At 32.8% G+C, this 25,931-nt stretch overlaps 1 protein-coding gene across 3 annotated transcripts in view; it reads left to right on the top strand.

Annotated features, from left to right (window-relative positions):
• The window catches only part of LOC109060144 (mannosyl-oligosaccharide 1,2-alpha-mannosidase IC-like), a 191,385-nt gene that overhangs the window by 123,825 nt on the left and 41,629 nt on the right, over positions 1-25,931 (top strand). For all 3 annotated transcript variants that reach the window (XM_042741782.1, XM_042741780.1, XM_042741781.1), the window contains exon 4: positions 14,650-14,730. In XM_042741782.1, coding sequence (XP_042597716.1) covers positions 14,650-14,730 — 81 coding nt within the window. The remainder of the gene's footprint in view (positions 1-14,649; positions 14,731-25,931) is intronic.

Below are 25,931 nucleotides of genomic sequence, written 5' to 3' on the forward strand. Positions count from 1 at the left end.
TAAAGCTTCTCGGTTTGCTCCTCATCACCTCACTGATCCTGTCGTCCTAAAATTAGATTCGAAGAATCAGCTCGCTTTCAGTTCATGCGGGAATCGAAATGACAGGAAAATAAATCGAAATGTAATTCAGAGAAATTCTTCTGAGGTTATGCATTCTGGGAAATATATAAATAGTTCATTTGCAAAAACAGTTTTTAACAATTCTCAAAAAAATCTTGTTTTTTCATTGTGAATTTGACTCTATCAAACTGCAGTTGTTGTTTTTTTTATTAGGTTAAAAAATAAATAAAAAACTGCTAAATAACACAATAAAATGCAATAAAAAACATGATTTTTTGAAGAAAAAAAATAAAACAGTTTTGGCAAATAAACTCTTCATATATTGTTCTTCAGCTCTGGAACACAAAAGTTAACTTATGAATTATGATAAATATATAAACGAAGCTTATATTAATACAGGTGGCAGTTTCAGCATTCAAATTTTAATCTGTAATTCTGCATCCTGTTTGCTATCTCTATTCAAATTCATTTCAACTTAAATTTAAATTCAGTTCTGAATAGCACACAATTTGGATCGTTTTAAATGGACTTTTACATACCCCCAACAAAAAAGTGTTAATGTTAAAATAATGTTAAATTACGAATCTATTATTTTAGTATTATTTATATTCTATTATGGTATAATATTTAAAATATTTAATCATTTAAGTAATATATTTATTTTTTATTCATTTTTTATTAATACATAATTCAACTTGTTTTAGTTTTATAGATTTTATGTGCTTTTGTCATTTTCATTAGATTTTGTTATTTTAATATTATTTATATACTATTATGGTGTTTAGTAAAATTTGATAATTTAATTTCATTAATATGTAATTTAGCATTTTAACGTTTTCTTTATAATTTGAGTTTGTTTATGCATTTTATTATGTGTTTTTGTTTTTTTCATTAGGTTTTGCTGTTTATATTCTATTATGCCTTTATTGCTGTTGAATAATTTAATTGATATTTTATTTATATAGCATTTATCTTTTTTTGTTCATTTATTTTTTTAAATAATTTTAGCTTAAATTTTAGACATCTTAATGCGCTTTTGTCATTTGTCTTTATTTATTTTTACAATATGTATCTTTATTTAATTTTTATTTTGGTTCCAGTAATTTTAGTACTTCAAATTTTAATTTTTTTTAGCCATGTAACTCTAACATCACAGTATCTTTAGTGAAAACCAATGCAAATCTCCACCTCGCTCCTTTGGGACGTCACGTACAGCTTGTCTGATTGAGTGACAATAACTGAGGGGGGCGGGGCTTAGTGAAAGACCAATTATAATATATTTTTATATAATATTTCATGCCTCTGAAACCTGGAGTTCATTCACTCAGTCTCTAGGAGCATGGGCACGCTTGACATTTTCAGAGATTTGATTCTGAATGAGCATTTGACATTACTGCTTCTCTAACATAGAGCGCAAATGTTATTCCACGGGAAGATACGCATCCTTTGAAGAGGCAAAATAAGAGGGCGGGTAATTAGCGTGTTCTTTGAGCTCTTGAATGGAGACTTCCTCGCTGGGAGTCTCTCTCCTGGGCGTCATCTGAGGAGAGAGAGCAGAAACTGACGGGGTTTCGTGCATCTGGAGCAGATGTTCATGATGTTTACAAAACAACTCTGAGAGAGTGTGTGTTCAGAGATGCCTCTGTGGTCACAGTTTCGGTTTGTCAGAGTAAATAATTGGTATTATTGGTGGAGCACCGATTGGGAAATCTGAAACCGATATTGATATTTTAACACTTTTCCTCAGTTTAACTGCCACTGCTTAAGTTACAGTACTTCAAATATAATCAGTTATGCTTTTGTATTTGCTTCCTAATTCCTTCATTACATCCATTTGCAGAATAGACAGAATAACAGTATTTTGCATTGTGACCAGGGATATTTTAGTTATATTTTAACTAAACTATATTTTAACTTACTAACTAACTAACTAACTAACCTACAAATAAATAAATAAATACTCTCTCTCTCTCTTTCTCTCTCTCGCTCTCGCTCTTACTTCTCCTGAAATTAAATAAAATATAAAAAAAATCATTATTAAAAAGTAAAAAAAAAGAAATAATCCTTATTTTATATTTTAAGCAAATTTTCTAATTGTCACTTGATCTTATAAAATAACTAAAACTATAAAAGAAACCAAATTACTAAAAATGATAGACTTGGCTAATAAAATAAAATAAAATAAAAAAGACAAAACCAAAAAAATTACTAACACCCAAATTAAAAACAGAAAAAAAACCTAATTCAAAATATAAGTTTTCATCACATATTTTACCCCCAATTCTCATTATCAAAATGCAAAGAAATCTCATTGCTATATTTTTTTTAAGTTATTTAATACTGTTATTAAAAACTATATACACATATAAAAATAACTAAATAATAAAAATTACAAAAACACAACACATATACAAAAAATCTAATAAAAAATAAAAAAAAAAAAAAAATATATAAAAATAAAAACCAAATAAAAATATATATATATATATACAATTCCAGTTATCCTAAAATAGCACTCTGATATAATTTTCTTTTCATATTTTACCTGGCAATTCTCATTATCATAATGCAAAGAAGAAAAAAAAATAAAATAAAAAAAAAATATATATATATATCTATATATATTATATACTATATATTATATTATATATATATATATATATATTATAATAATATATATATATATATATATCTATATTAAAGCCAGCTAGTTTAAATGATACATAGACGATTAGAATTCTATTTAGAATTTTGCTATTTTTTATATGCAGCTATTTATAAAACATGCTATGTCTGTACCGCCTTTAATTAATGTTGATAGAAATGTAAAAAATACATTACAAAAATGAGAATTTTGGGGGTAACATTACACATTTTCTCAAAGTAGGCTTAATTTGTTTTATGCAAAAATATAATTTGTAAATAATTCCTGGAGTTATGTGGCCTGAACGTAATTCTTGACAGAATATGTGTGATTCATCCTAAAAAACAAAACATTTTTTTTTTTTTTTTATAAAATAAACTAAGGGTTGATATTGAGCAGTGAATCAAAGTTCCTCTTTCAAAGTCAGATTTGAATAAGTGTTTATTGACAGATCTTAAGTTTAAAGGCAGATCTCAAGTGAAGCCCAAAAACAGCTTCCAGCAAACCTTTGCTGCTCGAAAAGTTTAACAACAAAACAAAAAGCTTGGAGTAAATCACACTGCAGGCGGCGGGCCCCTGGCGACAAATAAATGTGTGTTCAAAACCTCACCTCAGTGTTTCTTCCAGACTTCTATTTATTTCTTAATAGTTCAATTAGTCTTCCAGATTGCAGTTTAATGAATCTCAATTTGATCTTGATGAAGTTGAATCTGATCCTCGGTTGTCTGTCGCCGCAGCAGAATCCCCTCGACGGCTGAAGTGTGAACAGACTTTCCAATGTGGCTGTCGCAGGTTTGTTTGCTTGTGAATTTAATTAACTCGCCATTACACGTCAGAGATTGTGTACCAAATGAAGTCAGATGCATCATAGGCTCCATTTACACTGAAAGGAACAGTTCACCCAAAAATGACAATTAGCTGTAAATGTGCTCACCCTCTGACCGTCCAAGATTAGGATGAGTTTGTTTCTTCGTCAGATTTGGAGAAATGTAGCATTGCATCACTTGCTCTGCAGTGAATGGGTGCCGTCAGAATGAGAGTCCGAACAGCTGATATGTAATAATCCACAGCACTCCAGTCCATCATCTTTAACAGCATTGTGTTCTGATAAATATCAGATAATACCAAGCATGAGCGTTTCACAAGGTCAAATGCACCTCTTCATTCTCAGGTCAGATATTCTGTGTTTTTGTGGTTTTAATGCACTTTTTTTTTTTTTTCACCAGACTTGTGCTTTTCCAGAATCAGTGTATTAATAATTCATGCTATAGTCAGATAGGTGGTTCTGCGGGCCGGGAATAATTTCTTTTAATAGTGGGAATGCATGATTGATGAAGGTGACCTGAAATTAAAAGATATAAATATACAAAATCATCTGGCCCACGCCTGCGTCCTGCTCGAGGCTTGTCTGCAAGGTGATGGAAAAATCGATTCTGGAGAAGAGGAGAGGGAAACGGTGTAAATCATGGGGAGTTGAGTTGAAAGAGTTTGTGCATGTCTGGATCTGAATGCACTGGCAACACATTTGAGTTTTGCTCTTTGAGGAAAACAAACCGAATGTATTGATGACTCATCTATGAGATGTATATTCAGAGTTTTGTCTGATAAAATACAGAATGTGTCAGCCTGGTCTCACAGGTGAAATTTACTGTTACAAAACATACATTTTTGTTCATTTGGAGAGGTGCTGAAACATACATGACAACATCTAAAATGTAAACATTATTACATATTTACAGCTAAAGTAAATTTTTGTTCGTGGTCTTGTCTTAGGACAACTTTGATGAACTTTTTTTGGTCCACTTCAGATGTTGATTACTCTATATAGTTGCACTTTTAGTAACAATTTTAATGAAAACATAGCATCCAAAAATATTTATTTATTTATTCAGCAGCTATATATAGCAGCTAATCCCACTCTAACATCTAATCTGTTTTATAGAGAATATAAAAATAATTTAAAAAAAGCAGTGGACAGAAATATGTAGGACTCCAATGACAATTTTAAAAACAATACAGCATAAATAATAATAATAATAATAGTAATAATAATAATTATATATATATATCATATATATATATATATATATATATATATATATCTATATATATATATAATTTATTTATTTAATTAGTGGCTAATCCCACTCCAAACGTAATAGTTTCATTCATTTCTTAAAAATGTTTCATATTTAGTGCAATCACAATCATTTATTCATTGCAAAAAATGTAAAAATAAATAAATAAATAATACAACTGAATAAAATAAAATCTAAATATTAATGCCATGATTTCAATATTCGCAAATAAGGATTTGTACATTGTCTTTAAAGTTGCTCAAACATAAATAATATAAGTAATTAGAAGCTGTCAATACATCAATATAAAAATGCATATGAATTCTCATGAGATCACATAGCATATATAATGTACACAAAATTCAGACAATTTATATATATATATATATATATATATATATCAATCAATGTTTAATGGAATTGTATCTTGTGTGTTTTTCTTATTTCCTTATTTTCAGATGTGTGTTGTTTTAAGTCATAGTTTGTAGTGTGATTGGTTTCAGAGCAGCTTGCTTTGGTTCAGGCTCTGAGCTTCTGTGAAGAAAACGAATGAAAGTTGAGGCTGCTAAACAAGTGCTCGGTCTCTGCTGTGCTCTGTTGTGTAAAATAAAATCAAGTCCTGCACCATTTTTCCTGCTGACATGTTTTCTATTGAAAGTGGAAGTTGGGACACACTCAGAAAAATCACACTGTAAGGGTTGAACGGCCTACAGCAGGAAGCCTAGAATCGCTGCTGGTTAATGTCTTTGTCTTGTGCTCGCTTTTGTATTGACAGGTAAGTGTAATGTAGAGAGAGAGAGATTGCAAAGAGGACGATCGGCTATAATTGGCTCTAATTACTCTGGTGGGTCTGTCTTAATTATCAACCCTGTCTTTTAATTTGCCAGGAAGCGTTTAAGTGGATGGGCTTGAAACATGTCCAGAGGAGATTTATTGTTGCTCACATTGTATTGTTCAGGACCAGAGTCACCATTGTTAAAATAAATAAATACTATATATATTAAAATACATTTCAGGACTAAAAAAAAAAAAAAAAAAAAGTATTTATTTAATAATATAATTGTGACCCTGGACCACAAAACCATAAGTTCATAAGTGTCAGTTTTTCAAAGTTGAGATTTATACATCATCTGAAAGCTGAATAAATAAGCTTTCCATTGATGTGCGTGGACAGTATTTGGCCGAGATACAACTATTGAGAACTATTAATCACAATATTGAGAAAATCACCTTTAAAACTGTCCATATGAAGTTCTTAGCAATGCATTTTAATAAGGAAAAATTAAGTTTTGATATATTTATAGTAGGGAATTTACTAAATATCTTCATGGAACATGATCTTTACTTAATATCCTAATGAATTTTGGCATAAAAGAAAAATGGATAATTTTGACCCATACAGTGTATTATTGGCCATTGTTACAAATATACAGCAGCGACTTAAGACTACTTTTGTGGTTTTGTGTACATTTTATGACTGAATTTAATGGAAAAAAAAATCATATATATATATGACTTTTATCCAATGAGGACAATGGAAGCAATCAAAATCAACAAAAGAGCAATGATACGCAAGTGCGTATTTTTTTTTAATTATATAAAAAATAAAAAGAAAACATACAGAATGACCGACGAATAGAAAAAGAATAGAGCATGCTAGTGTTAGAGGCCATTTTTGCTTTTGTTTAAAGAATAGAATTAGAATAGAGAGTGCTAGAGTTAGAGGGTCAAATAAAGATGGAAGAGACGTGTTTTTAGCCGATTCTTGAAGATGTCTAAGGACTGCTGGGAGTGAGTTGGGCAGGTCATTCCTCCAGGAGGGAACAGTTAATGTAGAAGTCTGTGAAAGTAAGTTTGTGCCTTTTTTGGAATGAACAATAAAGTGACGTTCACTTGCAGAACACAAGCTTCTAGAGGCACATAAGTCTGAAGTAATGAATTTAGGTAAGCGGTAAAGGGCCAGTGGTGGCTATATATACAGTATATATATGTATGATTCATTTCATTTCACACCGCTGCAGTGTTTGATTTAGTTTGCACGGTTTCACTTTAAAAGCACTACACACTTAAACAACTCGAAATGTTCTTCTCAGAGTAGCCTCTTAATACCCTCAACATAATGGATCCATCTGTGTTCCAACTCTATCTAAATAAATGAGAGTCTCTGAAGATCTCCAGGCTGTCAGTGAGGAATGAGCTCCTTGAAGTGAAGGTGACCTGAAAGTGATGGGAATTAGCCTCCAAAGAACAGCCAAATGAGAGTATCACTCATGCTGTCTGTGGCCACCACCTCCTCTGCTGCAGCAACCAAAGAAGATGAACAAAAAATAAGAAGGAAACACACTAATAAAATCTTAAGAGTGATTCACACATAAATCCATTTGTTTTTAAAGAGAACTGGTTTTCCATGCTACAGTGGTATTAAAAAGAAAACAATACAAATAATTTAATATATTTAATAAACAGAAACATATTACAAAAAATAACAAACAAAAATATATGCAAATAAAAGTAATAAAATCACACAACAATGTACAAGGTTATCTGAAAGTCCATGTATCAGAAAGCTAATGCATTTTGTTATCACTCTACAAAGTTAGGCGCATAAAAGAAATACAATTGCACATCAATTTGGGCTGAGAAATCACTCCTGAAAGATCATTTAAAGCCATTATTGTGTTAAATGAGAAAAGCATTGAATAGATATTACAAAAACAACATAGAATTCATTACATGTAAACTTTTAAGCTGACATTTAGGATTGCAAAACTTAATACTGAGATTAATTGGTTTTAAATGGGAATTAGTGTGTTTTATCAATATTGAAATATGATAAAACACACTAAAAAATGATAGATTAAGTATGAAAATTAAGTGACTGATTGAGTTATTCATTCAACTGATTCATTCAAACGGCTGTTTCTATCAGAAATGAAGCAGGTGATTCATTATGAATGAGTCACTGAATCATTGACTCACTCGATTCGTTCGAAACCACAAATTCATTCAGTAACAAAACAACAGAGAGTCATGACAGTTTTGCTGTGGCTTTGTTTGGAACTGTTTTTGTTGACAAAATAGTGTAAAATATACAATACTGACAATGCTGTGTCTAAAATGTAACACAGTATTAACTTCTTGTTAACTAAATGAATATCACATTTGCATGGTGCAGATTTTCAGAAAAAAAAAAAAACAGCACTTTTGCTTGTGATACTCCTAAACTGTAACCTATGATATAAATATCAGCCAAAAACCCATACAGGTGCATGTTTGCCCTAACATCTTGAGTTTTTGGGGTATATAACTAGTTTTGGGGAAGTAATGCATTACAATATTGTGCTACTCCATGAAAAGTAACAAAAAAAATTTACTTAGTGTTACTTTTTATAGAAAGTAATTTGTAATTATATTACTTTTCTAGTTACTTGAAAAAGTAATCTGGTTATGTAACTCGCATTGCCTGTAATGCATTGATATCACTACATGTTAATAGGCTTTATCACGCTTTCATTCATCCTTCATCATGTTCGTCAGCAACTGCATCAGTATAAGATGACATACATATCTGGGTGGGACATGCATGATAAATGCATTCATTTTAACACATTACTTTTTTTTTTTTTTAAATGCATTCATTTTAACACGTTACTTTTGAGCTATTTATAGTTGACAGGATTGGCTAAATGTGCATTTTTGCGACTGTCTTTGGTACACCGCAGTTTTAAGGAGAAAATGCTCAGCAATGGTTTCAACTGATGAATTTGCACATGGTTTGACTTTAAGCATATTAAAAACTCCAGACAAGCGTGTAAACATGATTAAAATCCGGATTTTCACCACACTTTAACAGCGTGTGATGCATCATGCACAGCTGTATTTTAAATGCATACACATTTCTTAATTTTTACTGCAAAGAGAGTTTATTGCAAGTGACATTTTATTAGAATGTCATCTTATTTTTATTTCCAGCACTACCCAGTTGAGCTCGGGCCAGTTCCACATCCCACTTATAACATTACGACTCCCAGCAGTCGGACACCTTCTACAACCAATAAAACTGTGATCCCCCGACATCCAGAGAGAGAACGTCTTGGTCGGAGATAGACCTGATGTCTACTCTGTAATTTGGTCCTTTTGATGATCACTGAGAGCTAATTATGGCTAATTCGCTGACTTAAGTTTGTGTGAATCTCTTTTCTCACTTAAGCATGTTGTTTGCTGGAACTGTTAGTGTCGCCACAACTGCCTAATTGAGGACAGGGAAGCAGTAGGTCCTTACACATCCTTACAACGTTTTCCAGTTTAGGCGAGAATCAAGGCTGCGCATGGTTCCTCTATTTCTCACTTCATACACATAGTGGCAGTGACAGCTAAAGTGCTAAAGTGTGCACATGAATGTACTAGACTGTTCTCTGTTTAAAACTTCAATAACTGACCTACCTATTTTTAAAGAATATTAAGAGAAACCATTATGCATTATTCCACCGTAAGTGTGTCAGACAGCTGGATGTTATATAGCCGGCTTTCCTTTTGGCATGTGAGTGCAGCTGCCTGTGAAAAAATTACACCTACATATAATTCGTGCTGCGTCATTTTAATGCATCGGTTCAGGAAAAGCATGAATCCAGTAACATTTACTAAATCATTAGATTCAATATATTTTTGATTTTAAAATCCCTTGAAAGTGTTTGTGGGGAACATTTTTGTGGTGCTGGCATGACGAAATTGAAACTCCATGTTTGATAGCTATTCTTTTGTTTTGGACAGTTTAACTATTGAATAATATGTTTAACTACAAGTGAAAAAAATATATTCCCCATAGCAGAATAACACTGTCCTAGTTCGTCAACTTAACTTATATATTCATTTTTTAATTAAAGTGCGAATACAAGGTTTCTTATATTGAAAACTTAACCACCAAAATCAGAGTTTGAATTACACCTAAACAATTAAACTACATTTTTTTCTCATAACTGTCAATTTGAGTAAAATGCACTTTCAGTAAATGCACCTAATAAATCATCGAAAGCTTGTTTTTAGCTTTTTAATTACCCACACACAACCCGACAACACACACATCACACCACAACACACACACACACACACACATAATATGTAGGATAGATATATAGCTTAGTATATTAGTATATATAAATCTATATATGATACACTTTAATACTATTTTAAATATTATCTATTTTGATATGTCGTGATTAATCGCATCCAAAATAAATAAACCACAATTAATATACAACATACAAATGACAAATCATTAATAATCACAAACAAAATAAAAAATAAAGCTTACATGATATATGTAAACTACATATGCAATGTTTATATATAAATACACACAAATACACACACTGTATATATTTTGAAAATATTTACATGTATATAAATTTATATTATTATATTTTTTTATTGCATATAAATATATAAAACCTATAAAAAAATTCTTAAATATATACATGCATGTGTTTGTAATTATATATACATAATAAATATACACAGTACACACTCATATATTATGTACACAAACTTTTATTTTGGATGTTTTGCGAATTCAGCGTGATTAATCGGTTTGACAGCATTAATCGTTAGTTTATATATATATAATATTTAAAATATATATAGATAGGATAGATTAGATATATCGCTCTATTCTATATCTAATTAGTATCTATACTTAATCTTATAATATATATATATAGGATAGTATATATATCAAATTTCAACACATGGAATTGAAAAGGAACCAATCCTGGAATTGAAATGCATATTCTGTATTATTTGTGCCAAAAATGTCAGTTTGATAAAAAAATAATGAATAAATGATACACTATGTACTGCAGAGATAGTGAGGGTTGAACAGTATGTTATTCTGAGCCCAGCTGTGAGTTTCCTGTGAACAGACTTTCTCTACACACTACAGATCCTCTGGTGGCTAATCATATTAGCACATTCCCGCATCGCCTCTCTTCCAAACCAAACCGGGCAGCACGGTGTCTAAAATCTGTTCCTGTTCCACTCAATGCTTACCAGCACAAATGGCACGCTGTGTCTCTGAACCGCTGTAGGAGCTTTCAGCGTGTTGTATTTTTAGCCGCAGTAATTTTATTCATTATCTCAGCGTGCTCCATTTTTGTGCTACTAACAATAGCATCTCTACAGCAGCCTTCCTTGTGTGCCACCTGCCAAACGTGCAGGAATTAAAATGCTAATTTGGTGCCATTAGCTTGACAGTGCATTCATTACCCATGACCACACCACAGCCCAGAGGTCCGGAGGTTACAATAGACGTAATGGACCCTGATTTGAAACACCCGGCTATTATGGAGCACAGAACTAAAAGGTAATGGACAGGTTAAAGCAAAGTCATGGCTGATTAAGTTCTTTCATTTTTTCCAACAAACTCCTGTCGCTGTGGGGCAAAAAGACAAAAAGAAAGAAAGAACATTCAATAACATTTTAATATGAATCACCAGAATGATGTTCAAAAAAACAGTTCACCAAAACATGAAAATTAGCTAATAATGTAGTCCCTCTGAGGCCATCTGAGATTAGGATGAGTTTGTTTCTTCATCAGATTTAGAGAAATGTAGCATTGCATCACTTGCTCAGCAATGGATGCTCTGCAGTGAATGGGTGCCGTCAGAATGAGAGTCCAACCAGCTGCTAAAAAAATCAACCAATAATCCACAAGTAAGGACATCCAGTCCCTCAGTTAACCTGGTGGAGAAGACAAAAGCTAAAAACAAATCCATAATTAAGACGTTTTTATACTCAATATGAGTCCATACATCCATAATAACACTTCCTCCAGTGAAAACCCGTGGTTTTGTCTGAATCAGGATGAGAAATCTGCACAGAATCAAGCATTGTTTACAAGCCAGAACACGCTCTAAACAAATATGTGTCTGGATTTTGATGTGAGAGACAACAGCCAGATGCACTTTTTCACTGGAGGAAGTGTTATTATGGATTATGGACTTTTACTTAAAAACATTTTGATGGATTTGTTTCAGCTTTTGTCTTCTCCAGATGTTAACTGATGAACTGGAGTGCTGTGGATTACTTGTGGATTATTGTGATGTTTTTATCAGCTGTTTGGACTCTCATTTCTGACGGCCACCCATTCTCTGCAGATCAGCAAAAAAAAAAACATTGCTGAGACACTTGATGCAATGCTACATTTCTCCAAATCTAATGAAGAACACAAAACTCATCTGCAGTGCATCTTGGATGACCTGAGGTGATGACACCATTAATTTTTAGGTCTCTCTTTTAAAAAATGTGCCATTTAATTTTAATCATTCCTTATTTTATAAATACTGCAATGTTACCAGAAAAGTAGGGTGAGAGCCCCATTCAATATTTGTGTTTTTACAATGGGAAGACACTCACCTACACAACGATATTTACCCACAATACCTGCCTAAGTGGTTGTAGCTTGGGATTTGTCTGATTTCTTGCAGGATAATCCTTTGTAAACCCAACTCTTAATCATGGTTGTTTAGCATGCTTGTCCTCAACCATGCTCTATTTTGCTGGTGTGGAATTGTTCAGTGATTTAAGACTGATTGTGTGGAGTTGGGTGATTACTTTTCATTTGGCTCGCAGTGAAGGCTTGTGTTTAGTCCTCTCTCTCGTCTGAGACGTAAGCTTCTGAAGCAGGCTGTGATAGATGACTGCTCCGTCGTTCTGCTGTGACACAAATGGAGCTGGAAGCCTCTTTAGATATTCAGATGTGAGTGTGATTTAAGTCGTGCTGTTGATCAGGGCATCAATGAATGGATTGAGGAGGTGATTGGGACTCTTTGGTTCGCTTCTATAATTCTCTTATTGTATAATCCAGAGATCCTGCTTCCTTCCTGTAAGTGACTGCAAAGTCAAAATAAGGACTCTTGTCCACCTCAACTCCTTGATTGTAATTATGCTGACATGATTATGTCTATTTAGGATCTCTCCTGGCCTTTAACTCCTCTTATATTAATAGTCTCTTATTATAGGCCCACTGCCATAATAAAAGAGGTTACATGCATAAGGCTAATAGTCAAAGTTTTATTCTATGTAAACATGCATAAGGCTAATAGTCATTAGTCATCAGTCATGTGTAATTGGTATAGTTAGGTTTTGTACATTTTAATTTGGTTTCTTTTCTTTCTTGTTTGAGCACTGATGAACCTGAATGAAACAACCTTTAATACGTTAAAGGTGACATTAAATGCAGTAATTTGCATATTATTATTACAGTATCTGTGGATAAAATGTTTTTTGCAGGACGTCAAATCTGCTCTCTTCAATACAACACAGTAATACTGTGACAGGAGCCTTGCAAAACTATAAAAAACACCATGAAAATACTGTATAATTCATATGACTGATGTGCTATATTATTAGTCTTTTGAAGTCAAATAGGTACTTTTTTTGGTGTGGCTTTTCGAGCACCGGGTTATTTTATGGACACCACACCATTGCCATCAAAATCTTCTGAGTTAGTTTCTTGCGACGTTCCCTGGGCAGGAGCGATTATTGTTGATTTTTTGGGCGGGATGAACTGTACTTTAAAATAATGTTCAGGACTTGTACTTAAATTGAGGTGAGTGACTTTAAATGCAATCATTTTGAGATTTGATTTGATTTGCAAATTAGAAAAAACAATTCATAGTGTTCTTGCTGAGAAAAAGTTCATGTTGCAACAATTGCTATTATTCATCCACGCTCTTCAAAAAATCAGTAGCCTCCTTTGACTCCCAGCAGTGGGAAACATAGTCTAAAAGTGCTTAATAGCGTCTTGCCCTCTCGGCCCTGGCTGCAGAGATCTGCGGGCAGTTTCCCCGCAGCAGGAAAGCACTGCAGCATTGAATATACGAAGTCACTGAGCGACACGGCCAGAGGTCACGGCCACATGGATTGCAGAAAACACACTGAGATGTGAATGTACTTTAAAGGCGGTCATGCATTTTTATTATTTAATTTTTTTTCCTGAAGGACCATTTATTGTGGCAAAACAGGAATAGTTTGGTTTTCCATGACTATTTTCTGTACTCTTTCTGACCCTGATGAGTTTTTGAAAAAAGAAAAAAAAAATATTGAGCCCTAAATTTAGGATTGGTGTATTTGAATTGCATATAAAATGTCCATCCAATTGTGATGCGTATTTGTCAGTCATGCATAAATGCAACAGGTAAGATTTTTGCACTCAAAAAAAAATTTAAAAAAAATCATTGCATAGTTTATTAACAATTTGCATTTATTTGATTTTGACATTTATTACAAATGCATTTATTCAAATAGCTTAGAATTAACATAAATCTGTTCATTGTGAAAACAAAATTTATTCGGCTGAAAAGTATGAAAATAGTTAAAATATGGCTATAGATGTGGAACAAGCAATATTCAGTTTGTTAAAATGTATGAGTTTGAAACAGATTGGATTTATTGATGATAAATATATAAACCCTGATTATTGTGCTTTTGAAACACATTCAGATTATTACCTAAAATATGATCGGTTTTATTTATGTTTGGCAGACACATTCAGTTTATTGTTGGTTAAACAGTGTAATTCAATTGGATGGAAATTTTAAATGCAATTCAGATGCATAAATCTTCATTTTTGGCCTAGGTAGTACAATTAACTGCTTCATCACAAAATATTAAGGGAAATTTGATTCCTCATAATCATTAATATGAGCTAGCAAAGGTTCTCAACACCTATTTAGGTAAAAACAGCCTTGGACTATGAACATGACCTTGCTGTTTCACCATACAGCATGTTGGAAAATGTTTTCCTCAATTATTAATGTCCTTTGTTTTGTTTCTAAAACATAAGATAAGTTTCTTGTTTGTTTTCTGCAGAATGGAGAGGCGTCACTGTTCGAGGTGAACATCCGTTACGTTGGCGGACTTCTCTCTGCGTACTACCTGACGGGAGCTGAGGTAAGATTCAGTCTCATCTGTTCTTCTCGCTTAAGTTGACTTGTTTTAATATAATTAGTTGGAACAGGAGTTCATGTTTAATCATAAGAGTTACAGCGAGATCACAAATGCGTGGTTCATCTGAAACCAAGTTTTGAAACCCGAAGGCATCATATTAAAGTCAAAAGTAGTCGTGAGTCAACCTAATGGACATTGATTTTCAGTCAGAATTAGTCAAAGAGGAAGACAGATGCTCTGTGTTTTCGGAGCCCATCCATCTGTGTTTATTAGATCCGTGTCAGATGTGAGCACACATGCTACAGTACATATACACATCACATGAGTCATTTTGATGTTTCATTGAGCATTGAGAGATGCTCAATATAGACATATTTGTTTGAGAGATGGAAGCATATAGTAGGAATACAATTGTAAAATGTGATATTCTCCATTATTTTTATTAGATCGACCGATATTTATTTTTAGAACCAGTACTGATGCCGATTATCTGTATGTTTAATAACCGATATGCAGAACTGATATTTATTTACTGTTTTACTTGTTTCTGTTTAATTTCATTTTCATATCACAACAATAAAAACATATAATTTTTTTTCCAAATAAGAACAACTGAAGCAGCAGCAACAATAATACAAAAGGCGAAATAAATTGACAAAATCAAATGTTTTTAAAATGGAGAACGTGAATAATTGTGAATTAAAAAACAGAATAAAAGCATCTGCTAAATGCAAAATATAAAAATGTCAAGGGAGACTATCAACTTTGCATAAAATGTAATAATTAGTTGAAAATACTGGTAAAATATGTGTAAAACTGATTTTCGGGTCGAGGTCACTTTGAGCTTTCTTTCTGCTTTCAACTTTCTAGTCATATAGTTATTGTATTTTTACTCCAAACTGTTGCCAATATATAATTGAACTGTTGGCTGCCATAAATCCTATTGGGAAAGGCAACCCTAAAAATGTTATCAGACTTTGAAGGTTTATTCAAACATTATACTGTGAGACATCAGTTTACAATAAAAAATAATGTAATGCATGTATTTAATGAAAATATGGTAATTAAAATGCTACTAAAAATGCTCGTCTCTAGAATTTACGTCTTCCTGCAGTATTTTCTTCGTGAATTGACTTTTTACTTTTTTTTATGGTTTACATTACATTTATTTTATTTTTGTGGTAAATGGTATATTATAAAACGTATTGTTCCGGTCCTTGATTCTGATTGGTTGAGCCAAGTTCGAAGCTGTTGTAAATTACTCTACAAAAAATACACCTTTGTTTACATTTGTGTGTTGCTCGGCAACCACTTTGTTGGAACCACAACTGTTTCTGAGGAACTACATTGTTTTGCGCGAAGAATAATATTTTCATTAATATCATTGCCACTTTACTTGCTCTGTTTTTTTTTGTGAAACCTTACTATGTATATGGAATACCGTTTTATAAAAACAATAAGCCCCATGAAGCCGTGCTTTACAGTGAATTTAATAACTGCTAAGAGGGTGTACAACAACACCCTTAGCTGTTCTAAACTTACTGTAAACCACAGCTTCTAGGGGCTTATTGCTTTAATTGAGTGTAACTTCAGCACATTCGAGCAGATTATTTCATGTAGTATGACCAGACAGTCATGTAATTCATTTTTATATCTCCATAAAAACACAGTATTTTTATAACAACAACTGCAGCAGGAATAATAATATTAACAATAGGCAAAATAAATTGATGTTAATGTTCTTAAATGAAGTAATATAAAAGTGAATGGAGACCTATCACCTTTGCATAAATGTAATCATTAGTTGAAAATATCGGCAAAAATATCGGTTACACGGATTATCGGTTGATCTCACTTTGAGCTTTCCTTAGCTGAATTGAATTAACGAGGGATCTTTTTATTTCATTTTTTTTCTGGTTTCCATTTACATTTATTCAAATTTTTGATAATTTGACAATTGCCTGGATAGACTGTAACTTCAGCGCATCCGAGCAGATAGTTTGTATGCAATTCAACTGTTACATTCATCTCTGATGGATGTGGATGTAAAGAGAATCTGGTTTTGTTGCTTCTGCTTTACTTTTGCACTTTTTCTGTCTCCGTCTATCACTGTCGATGAAGTTTGTTGTCCACGTCTCTGATAAATCTCTCAGGAGAGCACAGCAGTCTGCAGTGATGTATCCCTGCATTCATGTACGCTGGGAATCCATCATGCATGTGTGTTCTGGATGTGGATTTATCTCATCCGTCTCCTTCCCTGAGTTTCCGGGGGGTTGCGCCCCATGCAGATAAGGGCGGGTGATTGGAAAACCCACTTTTGCGAAACGGCCACGGTGGCGAGGTATGCGTAAATCACGCCGACAGCATGAGGTAGGAGCTTTCAGGGAAACATCACAGGGCTCCGGCTGCTGCTCACAGCAGGATGTACAGCTGCAGAGCTCCATTTGTTCAAAGGAAAGAGTTGCTCTTGTTTTGATAGACGATAAAATCGTTTTCTCTCTCTAGGCTAAACATCATGACATAACCGTCGCTATCATCCCGGTCATGAATATTAGCTGTTCTTGACTCTAAAACTCTAAATTCGGTCAGCGGGACTTCTGTAATAATATTCACATTCTATTAATGTTTTGTATTTTAAATGTCTAAAGCTTAACTATTTTTTAAGGATGCATGATGCATTTTTTTATTTATCAGGATCCATTACTGATGTATATAAAAAATAGTGTTACGTATAACAATGTGTTAAAAACAACAAAAAAAAACAAGATTTAAAATTAAATTAAGTTTCTTAAATTTTTTATTATCCCTTAACAACGACCACTTGGGTTATTTAAGAACCAGTGTCACATGATCTTGGTAAACTGAATACACTGTATAAGAGAATTTTAAAAGAGTGAAATCTAGACATTGAAAAGTCATGGAAGTTAAAATCTTAAGTTTTCATTATTTTTTTCTATATATAATTAATGTAATTTATATATTTATTTTGTAAAGCTCTGAAGTATTTTATAGAGTAGAAATTTGAAGGTAAAAATATTATTATAAAATATAATTATATTTCTAAAAAATATATTTATTTCTATATTTTATATTATTTATTTATTTATTTTTAGTTTGTAGTAGTGTTTTTATTCTTTTTTTTTGTTTTTAGTTTTTTTTTTTCCATAACATGAAAATAATAAATGATAGTTTTATTTTTCATTCAAATATTATAGAATTTTATAAACCATTTATCGGTTGTCAGCCATAACATGAAACTAATTATAAGCTTACTAGTATCAACCACAGTTTTAAGATAATTGCATCGCTACTGTTTATAAATTAAAGTATATATGTGTGTGTGTGTGTGTGTGTGTATGTATGTATATATAGATATATGATATATTATAGTGATGTTAGTATATATATATAGATATATATGATATATATATAGATATAATATATATATGTGTGTACTATAGATATATGTGTGTATATACTAAATATATATATATGTGTGTATATATATATATATATATATATATATAATATATATATATATATATATATATATAAATTGGTGCAGTAGCCATTGACATCCATCTGGCTCATGTTAACAATACATTTTTCATTTTATTTTTATTTTTTTTTAATGTTCATTTTGGGCAAACTGCATATGTTTGCCGGAAGTTACTCGCCCATGAGATAACCAGTCCATCCCTATACTGGCAAACATTTTATTGTCATTATTAATATAAAAAATTTAATGTTATAATTTGCTATCATTTTTAAATGTATGTCAATTTTGTGAATGGATAAACAAGTGTAATGCAGTGTAATGTTCATCCCAATATTTAGTGCCTTCATATTATGGACTAAATAATTAGCGTTCATTACACACTCGGCCTAGCTCCGTAAAGGTGACCTAAATCGTGTATTTCTTCATATGCATGTACTTTACATCAAGCGAGACTTATTTGAAGGTTCACATCATGAGTATCATGCATCTATATGACTGTAAAAACCAGTGAATTTATGCAAACTGCTCAAAAACGACAGACTGGGCTGTAATTTTCCACTCTGTAAATTGTCCCTGCACACCATGGCTACTGATGAATGTCTTCTTCCACGCTTGAACCAACCAGAACATCAGTCAGCTGTGTCGCCCTTGTTAGTTATGAAACTGAAGGGCGTTATATTAATTAAAATTGCTTGTGCTAATTTACTGTAAGATACCGCAGATATGCCAGGTGACCCGAAAGAAGTAAAACTGCCATTTTCATTGATGCACATCTATGCGTAATTGACCCAGTAGTGCAGAGCAGATTGTGTTGTTATAATTAGCAACTGGCATAGAACTAATGATCTACTTCTTTGCATCTTTACATAATTACCCAATAGCAAAAAACAAAAAATTTATTAATCACTAAATCAGTATAAATAACAAAAAAAAATTCTTAACACAACATAAATCAACATAAAAAAAATAAAAAAAATATTGCAAATAAGATGTTTGGTGATTTTTTTTTTTTTTTTTTTTTTTTTTTTTTTTAGCAAAGCCCAGAGCTTACGAGTGAAATATGTCTGACACAATGGATGCAGTATTTGTATTAATGCTAAATTTGTTAAAATAAATGAAAATAAATAAATTATAAAATAAATACAAATTAAATAATAAAAATTACAATAAAAACTATCTACATTGTAAAAAAAAAAAACTATTTCAGTCTTTCTGCTTTAAAATATTGTTTCATTTAATTTTACATACTATTAATGTAAGTCTGTTTTAATGGTAAAATTTCTTAAAATAAATGATTTTTTCATTTTAAAAAAACTATCTATATTGCAGATAAAGATTTAAAACAAAGATTGAATATATTTTACAAGAAAATAATATTTTAGTGTTGCTACTTCAAAATTTCATATTTAATTTAATATTACGTGCTATTTTGATAACTATTTGTGAAATTTAATAGCAATTGCTGAATGAAAATTGTACAATTATATATAGATAGATATATATATATATATATATAGATTCAATTTAGAGCAGCTTCGTAAATTAAATAAAAACATAAACAATCGTATTGAGGTTTACACGGAAAGGGACATTGCCATCTTGTTCTGACAAGTTGAATTTTATAATAATGACTTTCCAACTTTGCAGGACGACTTGAATGCACCATAATGTTGTACCAGCTTCATCTTTTGATGATTTAGCTCTTTTATTCTAGCTCAACAGCTATGAGGTTAGCGCCATCCTCGTCTATAAGCTATTTATTTGAGCGATTGGATTACTAAAGCCTGTCCTCTCTGCACCTGCAGTATCTTGAAATATTCTGCATATAACCATTACGGCAGTTACGTCAAAAGCCTATAGCCTATTTCTCTGAGGAATTACAGTACCTCACGATCAAATCACTGCTGACGGAAGGGTATTAGCTTGCGTTTCTTTGTCATTCCTTCATCTCTGTCAGCTCGTGGGATCTGTCTTTACAGAAATGTTTTATCAGTGGATCTTCAGCGATCATATGAAACCAACGTCAGATTGACCTGAATAAACATCTTGCACGGTTCATTCTCCTGCTGTGAATCAACTGCTGCATTATTGATACAGTCATTAAATGCACACATACCTGTTCAATTTAGCGTTTTCTTTCTTTCCCGCTGCTTTATTTACATTTCCCTGTTGGTATAACCGCATGTCAGTTGGCATTTATTTCCAACCTCCTGCCAGTGTGATCCAGAAAACCTGCCAGAATGCATTTATAAAAGACCTGCAGTTCTCATGCATGCATATTTTTTTCTTTACTATATTTCGCAAAAAAAACAAAAACAAATATTATTATAGTGTGGTTGTGCACACACACATTTCAGTTCAGTCAACATGTAAAAGTGAATTTTGCATCCGATGACCACTTTAAATCATTCTAAAACCAAGAGCTTCAGTTTATGTATTTTAGGTTAAGAACTTGGAATTTTGAGAAAAGTTACATTTCACGAACATTTCAAAAACAACTGCAAGGTTTTAAACTAACTTAATCTGCACATCTTGCTGATTAGACATTTTCTTTAAGCAAAATATGATTTCTCATTTATTCTTACATTGAATTAGGGTGAAATATGGACTTGTTCTTGAGAGGTTTTATGAGATTCACCCCACTGTGACTAACAAAAGATGATACAACAGACATTTATAGGGCCTATGATATTTTTTTTTGAAAATCTGTTTTGTCTGCTTAATTTTTTCAGTATATGTGTTTTAATACAAATTTATTATGTGGTAATCAAAGGCGTAAAACAAATAATTTCATTAATATTTTTCAACAGTAATTAAATGAATATTTAACAACTCTATTTGTTTTTTGGGCTAACAAAAAGGTTTTACTGTTAAAATTAAGTTTATTATTCACAGACATTGGTCCCTATTGACATTTGATTAATTGCACAGCCCTACTTTTGATATATTCATCCAAAATTTGCCAAATTCCATGACATTCTGTGTTATACAGTAAATTAATTCCACAGTTCCATTGCCAAATTCATAGGGCCCGACATTTAAATTAACATTTATGGGTGAACTATTCCTTTAAGTAATAAGGTATGAGATGTTGTGCTGTAATTTAATCACAGCTAATGTGTGTTGTCATCTTCTTTATCCATCTGCATTGGAAGGATGCAAATTTCAGGTATACAGCGAGTCAAAAGCATTCCAGATTGGACTTCTGCTGTCCGTCTCTCATTATTACAAAGACGGTCATAAGGTGTTTGATCGCCTCTGCAGAAAATGCTGTTTATGGGCTAAAGGCCATTGCTTTAAACAATGAGAGCACTATCGATCCCAGAAGCCTGTGCCAACAAACAATGATTTCCCAGAAAGTTGAGCCCTCCCACACAAACAAGCAATTATGATGATTATTTGTTCCTCCCCGAAGAAGACGAGCTTGGTCACCACCCACCGACCATAAACTTCACGACAGACGCGGGACCCAGGGTTACGTGCTGTGCTCCCAGCGTTTGTCCTCTACTGAACTTCCAGTCAGTTTTGTGGGACTGCTTCCCAAATCACATAATAACCGTACTATATAGTATGCGAGAATTACAATCACAGTTATCGAAAAAATATTCATGAAAACTTATTCTGCAGGCACACAGATGGTATATATATATATATATTGGACAAATATTTGGATGTGTCTGTGGGTGTGCATTTTTTTAAATATGAATTTACGTATTGTAAGACAATGCATCATCTGTCTAGAAAGGAAGAATGCATTGAATATAAATAATGCAGCATCTGCTACACTTGGGTTGCTCTTTTTTGTATTCCTAGTAAAAACAAAACAGGTGTCGAGGCAACAGATGCCCAAATGTTGCTCGTTCACATCTAGTCCAAACCGCTTGTTATAAAGAGATAAAAGTGTGGGAAGGGTGCAAGAAGGTCAATTATTTTTGATCATATCTTGTTTTGTCATGCAGAGAGAGTGTTGAGTGTGCGGCGGATGTCGAGTGTGCTTTTCTTTATTTAGAAACACAGCAATAGTGGTTTGAAGAACAACTTCATGCCATCTAGGGCCAAGCAAAGCCACAGCAGAACTGCAGTGATTCGTTACTGAATGAATCCATGGTTTTGAATGAATCAAGTGAGTCAATGATTCAGTGACTCATTCGACAGTCTCTTGCTTCGTTTCTGAATGAATCAGCTATTTGAATGAATCTGTTGAATGAATGATTCAGTGACTCACTCATTAGGACAGTGACTTGCTGCCACCTACTGGAGGTTTAAATAATTTTATTTATTTATGCAATGTTGAATCAAAACATTTCTTTCAATTTTAAAAAATAAAAATAATTTTATTTAATCACATTAAATGATCTTTGAATTGTTAAAAAAATTAATCTTTCTAAAGCTACTTGCATGTCTTGAAATTTGTGGCAATCATTTGATGTTAATTAACCCAGTAAACATTTGATAATTAAAATTAATGTGTACATCACACATATCACATTTTTTTAAAATTTGTCACACACATTAAAAAAATATTTCCACACACACAAATTTTATACATTTTTATGAATTAAGATATACTGCATTTTGTACATTTTTTTGTGAATTGATTGATAGTGATCTACCAATATATCATTAATGACAATAATTACTCAATATATTTTATATTGTAATATTTTTTAGATGGTTGTTAGATTGCATGTTTTATCTCATCTTTTTGAATAAGCAGCCTGCATTAGTAAAGCATATACTTTCAAAATAAGAGTCCCGGTGCATTTCGGGCTTGCTTATAAATAAAAATCTTGCATTATAAATAATTTTTTTCAACTTAGGAGCACATGTGCTCGTTAGGAAAAAAAAGTAAGTGTTAAGCAACGGTTTACTTTATGTACATTACTTGATCTGATGACCAGCTGAGATGTAAATTTGAAACAACACTTACATATCTCAGTTCATCTTAAAAATATCTTGCATATTATCTATTGCATATTAAGCTGAGACGTTATCCAAACGTGCATCTAATGGTCATCAGAGATTCATATTTCCCTGTGTCCCATTTCTTCTGATTAATGTGCATGTCCCTCAGGGATCCTGCATAAACTACAGCAGAAATTTCTCTCTCGTTTACATTCTAAGAAACTAATTGAGTGTGTATGTGTGTATGTTTTCCAACATGAAGCTGCAACGACTATTAATTAAGCACATAAAAGCAGCGTGTTAATTGCGAGAGAGGTTACAAGGCCGGGACGCTGCAATCAATTATATGCTAAATAATGAATAATATTGCACATTTGCTTCCCTCGAAATGACACTTAATTGCTTGCATCTTGCTTTTTGACTCTAAAGTGAGGCATGTCTGTTTGTGCAGGGAGACCGAGTTAGTGCATTATTATGAAGCTTTCAGCATTATGTATTTATTTTGTTTGTATGTGCACCGGTAAGATCAAATGGAGTTGGTGTGTATTGTCATTAGCTAATGGTTTGTCCTTTGAGTGGACAGTGAGGATATTTAGAAAGGCTCCCAGCGCGTTCAGTGTTCAATATATATGCTCTTGCACAATATCTGCTCTAAAAATATGTGGTTGACTGTAATGTATGGTTATGACGTGGTTTATTATGGTTGTGTTGGGTATTGGGCTTTGTGGTGAGGACGTCCCTCTGGCTGTATGGAGCTTTAACGCTCTCTGATCAATAGGCCTGAAAAAATAGGTGGCTCTGTGCTAGGAAAAGCCACCCTGGTGATCTGTGGTAATCAGTTCTGCGCACCCTAAACCTAAATTAAATTAAATGATCCCATGACTAAATAGACACAAAACAAAATAGAAGGCAGGGTGAAATTAGAGGAAAGAGCAAGAAAAAGATTTATATTTGGTAAAATATGGTGGTTCTTTAGTCTACAGCAATATTTAAGTAAAGTACTGAGTGCTCTTCTCTCTATCATTACAAGACACGCCCCCTTACTGCTGATTGGCTACAAGTGTGTTTTGGGTCTCGGTGTGACACTGAGGTCAAAAGCGTTTTTAAGCACCTTTAAGCATTTATTCGTCATGATAGTATTTGTGGTACTTTTAGTGCTGTATATTTTATTTTGTTTTAGCTTTATTTGAATAAATGAACATGATTTTAATAGTTTTGGTTTGAGTTAACAATAACAACACCGAATGTTTAATCATAATATTGCACCCCAAAATCAAAACAGCAAATATGTTTTCACAATCTTTATATATATTTTTGTCTCTTTTACATTATTTTTATGTTTCAGTCAACTGATATATTATTTGAGGCGTCTAGTCTATGATCTTTGGGTTGGGAACGGAGTCTCTCTGTGACAGTTAGATGAACTTCATGCTGGATTGTGTGCTGGAGGGAAAATCGACTTCACATTCGTAAAAGGTTAAATATGTGGAAGGGAGCTACGGGTTCAGCAGCAGTCTCATGGTATGGTTGCATTGCTCTTTTAATGCTGAAAGGAATGCAACTCCCTCCTCAACACATCTCTTGTTGTTTTTAAGCTCTTTTCTGACCCCTGCGGCTTCATCGTCTGAAGCTTTCTCGGGGATCACAGCAACTGTAATTGAAAGAGTGTCGCTCAATGAAATCAACTTCTGCAGCACCATTTTTTTCCTGTAGTTAAAGTGAGCTGGCTTTGATGCGCCGAGTCCCGCAGGGGAAGGAAAACCGGTGTTGTCTTCGATCATATAAATCAATGAGTCTCCAACAGCTGTGTGTGATTTCTTTTATAAGTAATATTGCACTTTTTTCTTTCCTTTCTCCTGGGCAACAACTGAGAAATATTAAGCCGCCTGTGGCCCTGGCCATGCATTATGTAAAGAGTAACTTTTCAAGTGCTTTATTTGTTTTGTCTCATCATATAATGATATATGTGGGAATGTTGCAGGTGGATTTGCAGGATATGTTTTTTTTTTTATGTGTATGACCTTTTATAGAATAAATTGTTCATTTATTGATGATAATTTGGCGTCATTCATGCAACAAGAGCAGAATAAATTTGTGCATTTGTAATACCATTCTTACATAGATTTTCACATGCAATTTGCATGAAAATAGATTAATACATGTCTTTATGAACATGTCTGTTTTTTTGTAAATCCCTGGTGACTTCTAGTGCATCGTTAAAGGAATAGTTCTTCCCAAAAATGAAAACTTGCTGAAAATGTCCTCACCCTCAGACCGTCCAAGATTAGGATGAATTTGTTTCTTCATCAGATTTGGAGAAATGTAGCATTGTATCACTTGATCAGCAATGGATGCTCTGCAGTGAATGGGTGCCGTCAGAATGAGAGTCCAAACATCTGATAAAAACATCACAATAATCCACAAGTAATCCACAGCACTCCAGTCCATCAATTAACATCTGGAGAAGACAAACGCTGCTTGTTCGTAAGAAACAGACCCATCAAAAAGATGCTCTTAACTTAATTTTAATAAGTCTTCTCGCCATAATATTGCTTTCTCCAGTGAAAAAGTGGTCTGGTCTGAATCAGGAGAGATATCTGCATAGATTTAGCCGTAAGTAACGGTTTGAAGTTAAAAACGTCTTGATGGATTTGTTTCTTACAAACATGCAGCTTTTGTCTTCTCCAGACATTAACTGATTTACTGGAGTGCTGTGGATTACTTGTGGATTATTGTGATGTTTTTATCAGCTGTTTGGACCCTCATTCTGACGGCACCCATTCACTGCAGAGCATCCATT

The sequence above is a fragment of the Cyprinus carpio genome, chromosome B16, assembly GCF_018340385.1.
Source record: "Cyprinus carpio isolate SPL01 chromosome B16, ASM1834038v1, whole genome shotgun sequence".
Lineage (NCBI taxonomy): Eukaryota > Metazoa > Chordata > Actinopteri > Cypriniformes > Cyprinidae > Cyprinus > Cyprinus carpio.